Source organism: Buceros rhinoceros, unplaced genomic scaffold (assembly GCF_000710305.1).
Source record: "Buceros rhinoceros silvestris isolate BGI_N320 unplaced genomic scaffold, ASM71030v1 scaffold15151, whole genome shotgun sequence".
Lineage (NCBI taxonomy): Eukaryota > Metazoa > Chordata > Aves > Bucerotiformes > Bucerotidae > Buceros > Buceros rhinoceros.
The window spans coordinates 10,571-18,527 of NW_010393842.1; the positions used below are offsets into that span (position 1 = coordinate 10,571).

Consider the following 7,957-nt stretch of genomic DNA (forward strand, 5'->3'; position numbering starts at 1 on the left):
AAAGGAAACAAAGGGAAGGGGGTGATTTGTATGGCCTCATTTGGGCTGTCTTTGACTGGTGGAGGTCATAGAAGATTGCAGTGGTAAAAATAAAGACATTTAGAATACATTTGTTCTAGAGAATCAGGTGGCCTTGCAAGGGTTTAACATTTTAAGGTGGCATATCAGACTTTCTCCTCTGTAATCTTTGTGGTCCCTCCTTCAGAGCCATGATTTTTTTTTTTTTTTTTGCTTACGTTTTTACATTCAGTTTTATTGCCTGTACCTTCACTGAAGCCATGGCTGGAGGTGACATAGATGTTGTTGGTACGTAGGATCAGACATGACATGACTCTTTTGAAGTCTTGCGTGGTTTAGCCAATATGCATAGATGGGACCCCACTAGTGCGGTGTTGCTGAGTTTAAGAACAGGCTGCATGGGATGCTACAAAAATGGGAATTCATGAGACAAAAATAAAGGTCTTACAGGAGGAGCAGTCATCTATTTGTTTTTGGGAAGTCATGTAATATCATCATGGGTATGGAGAGCCTGGCATTAAAATAGTGTTAAAATAGGAGATTGGCCATAACTTCAATCAGGATAAGACCTACAGTATATTTATGTGGTTCTTACTATAACATAGGACCATGGGAATGCCTTGGCACATGGCTTTCTTACCATCACTCACTGAGCTGGGAAATATTTCATCTAACCACAAGCCACATCCATCCCTGTCAACTTAATGAGAGAATACACATTTAGGGAAGCAAAAGGAAATGGCTCTCCCTTGGGACCAAGTATTGTTAAATTGTCCCTAAATTTTTTAGTACATCTGTTTATGATTCATTCTCTGTTTCAAGCTGAAGTGTCACTAAAATTCCTAATAAGGAGAGTCTTGGTTGGAGGGACAAGTAAATACCAATTTTCGTGGTTTGTACCACTTCATGTAAAAAAACCCCAGTCATTAGTTTTATGATGCACACTTAATTGCAAGAGGTGAAAGTAACTTCCAAACATGACCTAAAATGCCCTAGAAGATATTCTCAGAAATTCTGTTGTAGTACTCTATTATTAAGCTGAAAAACATTAATGACAGTGGAACTCACACTACTCCATTGTTTTCACTCTTCCTCTTCTTATCTGACTGGCAAAGTAAAAGCCTTTAAACAAGCAATACTACTTTCAAAGTGTGCTGGAAGAACCAGGGGCTCAGCATATTTCTCCTAAGGCTGGGTTTTGGGCCTCCAGCAGTCAGTCCAGTTTTATGCCATGTCTACGACACTGTCTATGAGGTACTTGGAGTCATTTATGAGTGTTGCTTTTAGAAATCAGATCCTCTGGTAGCCCGTATGTTTATAGGACACTTACAAATGTGCTGAAGTGCAGATTATGAACTCCCATCATTGCTGGTATTGTCAACCTTTCAAAAAAGAACATGGGGAAGGATAGAGGAGTTACATATGTTGATTGTAAAGGAATCATGGAAGGCAAGCAACTGCAGAGAGATTCAAGAGCATCCTGGGAGTTACAATGGCAAACTTAACCACTACGAGTGTTTTATTTTGAAGTGAAAATCATGATGAGGGAACTTGGCTGAATTCCAGTCCTATAGTAATAGGTGCAAGTGTTCAAATTGTTATGAAATTACTTTAATCTTTGACATTGTTTTCCATTTCTAAAGTGCTAATGTACAGTGAAGTACAAGAACAATAAGAACTGACAGGCAAAATGATCAGCAGCTAGTACCCTGGAGAGGTACAAACAACACTGCGTTGCTCACTTCCACTCTCAGGCATCCATACATGCGGCTGGCACTCACGTACACACACACATTCATACACATTTCCCCTGCCCACCCCCATATTTATACATTCTTTCTATATATATATATATATGTGCGTGTGTGTGTGTGTGTTTTGCTGTTCCACATCACTTCCACAACAGCTAAATAATTGGATATGCACTTCCCTGGGTTTATGCGGCATCTTCCCTGCATTCTGGTTTTGCTTCAGTAGCCTCTCTAGCAATGGACTGGGAATATGGTTAGCTCCTGAACTTTCCTCTCTTGTGACATAAATCTGCCTGTTCCTTACTCGCTTCCTTCTAGTGCTATACTTAGAAACTGTGCAAATGTCTGTTTCTTCACCTGGGCTAAAGCCAGACAGGTTGGTGTACAAAGAGAGCAGAACGATTAGAATCCGTTCATTCCAGCATCATGTTTGCTCTACAGTCGGTTTTGCCGTTCAGCGTGTCACAGATGGCCTCATGGTCCCCATTGCTGGAAGCTTGGCTGCCAGCAGGAACATGTCCATTGCGTTCTGTTAGAAGATTGAAGGTAAAGAACTGGCATGGGTCCTTTTGTCTGCTACCTTCTTGTAAGGGGCTCAGGAAAGAGCTGGAGCTTTTCCATTCCTGGAATGTGCACATCTCCATATGTGGGTGACTGATTTTGCTCAGGTAGCCGGGGCTAGGAGATGCTGAAGATAATGTCCTCTGACTGCCACTTAGGAAACTCCCACTGTCTTCCAGAGAGTCTTTCCTAGGGTGTTCAAAGGAGCACCGATTCCAGTTTCTGTAGCTGTAGGCCCACCATCCCAAGTGCTTTCGACGGTGGCACTGGCATTTTAGGATCTGTATAAAAGCCCGCTTGAACTCTTTGCTTGAACAAGGGTAGATGATTGGATTCAAGCAGCTGTTAAAGTAGCCAAGCCAAAAAATCACCTTGAAGATCGTCTCAGGGGGCTTCAGAGCCGAAAACAGAGATCCTGTTCAGAAGAAACAAGCAGAGATAATATCTTAAAAAATTGATTTGTCTGCCTTTAGGTAGATTAAGTGTCCCATCAGGTAGCAGAATCCATTTATTAAAATCTTTAATGCATGTGGCTTTCATTTTTGGTCTTTTGATAATAAAATGGGGGTTTTGTTATTTTTAAAGCTAATAAGGAAGTGCTTTTCACCATCTGAAAGCTAAAGGAACATATAATTAATGTAGAATTAAAAAATAAAAAGCAGTCCTTGTGTTTATATGTACACATCTGCTGCACTAACATCTATTCATGCCAATGAAAGATCAAACCTTCGTTTTCCAAGCTGTTGCACAATGCACACATGGAATAAGGATGTGCCTTCTTCAAAGAGCTTTCAGATGTCATTTCTGAAGAAAAAGATCTAACTGCTCCTAAAGCTTTATAAATCTGATGCCTATCTAATGGCTTACTCCATAGAATCACATGAATTGTCACTGAATCTGTCATCAAAGAGATTCATCTCACAAGACACAGTTTAAGTGCTTGCATTGATTTGATTTATCTGTTGGAAATCTATCAAATACAATTCATAGTTTCTCTGATGTTGGACATGTCGTTTCTGCAGTATCAATCAGGACAGGTGTAGGATCTCCACCAGATGGACAGAAGAGGCATTGGCCAGACTCTGCAAATCATTAGCAGCAACAAAGCAATAAGGGACATGGGTTCAACTTAGAAGAGTCTTGTGCATGGAGTAAAAGTCAGTAAAGTGTGGGAGCCATGAAAGGACTGCTATGAACCTTTTTCCTGGTTCTGCAAACAGCACAATGCAAGTGTTGTTTGACTCTTAAATTATACACAAACTAGTAGATTAAGTCTTCACAAGAAGACAGAATTCAAAAATATTTCCTGAGATTAACAGAAACTGGTTGATGCACAGAATCATTGCACATTGCTGAATGAAAAAGGACTCAGGAGAGACATGACAATTCATTTTTAAAAACAAAGAAGTTACTTGCAAGGAAGGAGGAAATTAAATTGTTTTCCATGTCCACAGTGGCAAATATTTAAAGCACAATGATTGGAAGTGCAGCAGGACAAACTGAGATTATGGATTGGGAAACACTTCATGTCTTCCAAGATAGGAAAACTTCTGGAACTTACTGTCTAAGAAAGGGTGTAAAAATACAACACTTAAAACCAGGGTAGACACACATCTACTAATTTCTGTATAGCAGATACAGCTTTTGGTTGGAGGATGACCTGAATGACCTCTTCAGATCCCTTCTAGTCCTTCTTTCTCTGATTAACTCTGCAGAATATAACTGTTCAACAGGGAAACTTTATGGCTTAAGTTTTGGCAGCCCAGCAGAATTTTACATTTGCAGTGCTGGAATCCCACTGACACTGTAGTCTTAGATCCCCTTGGTAAATATATCCATTATTTAGGCTGAGGATTAACTGTTAGAAGAATGGAATGTCCAAGACACTCTCTTCGGGGCTTTGGAAAGTTTTTGCGTTTTTGTGTTCAGTTCCCCCCTCACTTCTTGAAATCCCAGCCTGAGTTTTCTACAGAGAGCAGAGCTTTTTTTTATTATCCACAAGGTGGTTTAGATGGTGTCACCATACATGCCATGTACTTCTAAGTATAGTTTAATTTGGTAACTGTTATGCAAAGCTCCACTGCCTTTCACCGTATAAAGATATGAAAAATACTTTGATCAGTTTATGTATTTTAACATTACTCATTTTGCTACCTAGTTCTTGAAATTAACAACAATACCTTTTATTTAGCTGCAAACATCCTTTTCCTCACAATTAACCTGTCAGGAACAAACAACTGTAGGCTATTTTGTCACCTTGACAAAATGATAAAGGTAAGCTTGCTAGACACACTCTCTGACCATCAGACTGATATTTCCTTCCCTAATCTCCAACTACTTTCCCATCACAGTCTGATAAAGAGATTGAATATTTCCCTGTACTGATTTAGATTGTGTTTCAAAATGGCTGGGAAATTTTGCATATGATTATCTTCTCCATGATTTATTTGTGGTGGGGGTAGCCAGACTGATTTCCCTACTCAGTGTGATTGCTCTCTTGATGCTTCAAGTTTAACAGCTTCTCTCTAAGGGAACATATATTTTCTATTATCTTTTATTTTTCTGCACTGAACCCTGTGATTTACCAAACGTAGCACCACAGTCTTACCTCTGATTGCACTGTTGACACCAATGAAGTTTTTGCAAAGCCTGTGTCCAGCACAAATGGGGAACAGGAAATATTTGAGAAACTCAACGAACTTGATCAGCTTGGATTCGTTTTTGAACATAATCATCAGACTTCAAAGAGCTATTCAGTTTGGAAATACACTGAGCAACAGCAAATATCATGAAAAGGAGTTAAGTATTTTATTTGGTAAAAGCTATTTTCAGTTAGGATCTGACTGGTTCATTATAATGATGCTTTATTACACAGAAAGTAAGTAAAGCACCCTCATTGAAATTAGGGAACATTGTGGAAAACAATTTGCCGTATTAATTGTCTTCACATATTCTGCAGAATATCAGACCAGAACATCACTGAGATACTAAAATTCAGAGTCCACTGAAGTCTAAAAGTCTTTGCAAGGGCTCATAAGGACTCCAGTGGACTTTGAAAGATTCCTTAAAATAGCAGGGTGAGCAGCAGGAAAATCTTCTGGACTGGCTTAATCTCAATACTCTTAATTAAGGAAAAGTCTTCACTAAAGGAGGTTTCGAGGTAGCCCTTTGAGCAGGAGAAACATACACACACTTCTGCACACCCCCCCACACTCCCTCTCATATTCTTTCTTGCTCTGTTATTTTTATTTGATCCAAATATCTGTGCTACCTCCTGCCTCTCACAACTGACTGTTGTATTCATAGAGAAAGGAGATCGGGAAAGTTAAGACCTTCTGTTTAAGGATGCTTAATATAATAGTTGGTGAGCTTCTTGATCAAAGAGTAATACACAGGCCATGTCTGACTTTCCACTTCCACTTTATGGAAGAAAGAACTTAGCATCAAAGTTAGACCTGCCAATACAACCAACCAACTGGACAAAACTCCCCAAGCTACTTCCAGGAGAAGACAGGAAACTTGCCACTCCAGTTGTGTGCATATGCAAGGTGATCAGATACTGTAGTGATTAGCTGGACTTTAAATCTGAAAATTAACTTGCAAAGGAACGATCTAAAATTTTTGTAGCAGCCTTTGATATCTCTATGCCATTCAGTTCTGTATGCTCCTTCCAGCCCCACAGAGGAAATGGACAACTACGTATAAGTGACAAACGGTTGTCTGTGAAATACTACTGGGTTCCACTGTGGTCTTGTATTTCCTCCCTTAATCCTTCATGCAAGAAATGTATGTATATACACTTATATGTGCTGAGACCGAAGGCCAAGAATTTAATAGGATTACAGGGGTGTTGCAGCGGGAAAGGTTGTTATGGGGTCCTTGTCCATACCTCTGCTCAAAGCAGGGTCAACTCTGTGTTAGGTCCGCTGAAGCCTTCCCTTCTCCGGGCTGAAGTAGCCCTGTTCTTTCACCCTCTCCTCGCACAGTGTGCTCCAGCCTTGTGAGAGTTTTGGTTGCCTGCACTGGACTCACTCCAGTTTATCATTGTCTTCCCTACATGGATGCAGGACTCCAGACATGATCTAACGAGTGTTGAGTAAAAGGGCATAATCACTTCGCTCCGTCTACTGGCTCTGTTCCTGTTACACAGCCCAATATGCTGCAGCTTGCATTTGATAGCAGCATTTGAATTGTTTTACATCCTGTGTTAACGTTTGTGTGAGTCATTTAATGGGCTAGGGTATTCTGTGCATGTATATTTTCAAGAATGCCACGTATTTATTATTTATACCCAGTGGGAGGAAAATTTTAAACTATTAATTTTTTTTAATATAAAATTAATCACATTCTCCTTTACTGTCTGCCTTCCTTTTAATATCTCTGCCTTTAGTTTTTCTGTCCAGGCGTGTTCACTTCACAGTTACTCATTTCCTTTCTTCCTCTTAATGTTCAAATATTTATTTCTACTCTCCTTTTGTCTTATTTAGTTTTTAACTCCAACCGCTACTCTCTCTCTGAATCACTTTTTATTGTGATAATTGACTTTCTATTATTTAAACATCCATTTTTAATAAGTTGTGTATTTGATATCGGTAAAGTATCAAAGTTACTCATAGAATCATCAGTTCTGTTCAGAATCAAGTATTCAGAATCGAGTACTTAGACAGGATTTGGACAGAAGTACTATGAATTTCCTGGATTTAAGGGGGAGTGTCTGTGGAGGAATTTTGAGTTACCAGGTGCCATGTTTTCTGCCTGTTACCAAAAAATCACATTTGAAAATCTTCTAAATCCAGTTTTGCTTAGATGAGAGTGTATGTTCCTGTTTGCTGGAACAAATACGACATTTGCTTTTATTGAAACAAAATGGTCTGGAGTTGTTTAAGGACTTCACTGTATGTCAGTTGATATTCCAGTAACAGCAAGGTAGCTACAATAAAATACGTTGTGAAACAATAGTGGGGTAGGAGAGCTCCACTACACAGATTTTCATCAATGTCTTAAGATTAAAGAAAAGCCATAAATTTGAAACTATCTCTTAATTCGTAACAAGTAGAAAATCAAATGTTTCAAGACTTGAAACATTGAGTGGGGGTATTCGGAAGAGAAAACTACTTTCTTGTTTGAATTGGTAATCAGTATTGGGAAGTTTTGTTACAGAGTCTGGTCAAATTTAAATAATTAATGTAACCTTGGAAAGCAAATATATGCTCCTTCATTCAGAGGAGAGAATGATTCCATTTTGGTGCACAACAAAGGACTGGCATTAAATCTGAATTTTGACATTCCATACAAGAGAAAATGTTTTAAAAATCGCTGTAGTGATGAAAAGCATTGCAAAATACAAAATGATAACAAGTGAGTGCTGAAACATGAAAAACAGGAAGCTTCCACAATATCAAACCTGGTCTCTCCATCTGTTCTCGAGAAGACAACTTTTGCAAAAGTAAGTATTGTTTTGCAAGAAATTTGTTTTATGATGGAACTCAGCCTTCCTAAGAGTAGTGACTCGATCAATTTTGTAATGTGATCAGCGAGCGACTTCCCCAGTGCTTGGCAGGAGATAGCTGCTGGTGGCCTGGCTGGGAACCTCTGCCTCTCCCCTGCAGTTCACCCTGTAATTCCTG

At 39.2% G+C, this 7,957-nt stretch overlaps 1 protein-coding gene across 1 annotated transcript in view; it reads right to left on the minus strand.

The window, feature by feature from the left end:
* Nucleotides 1-2,182: 2,182 nt before the first annotated feature.
* Nucleotides 2,183-7,957, minus strand: part of ADRA1B (adrenoceptor alpha 1B) — a 14,945-nt gene continuing 9,170 nt past the window's right edge. Inside the window, exon 2 of the mRNA XM_010145029.1 lies at nt 2,183-2,745. Coding sequence (XP_010143331.1) covers nt 2,183-2,745 — 563 coding nt within the window. The remainder of the gene's footprint in view (nt 2,746-7,957) is intronic.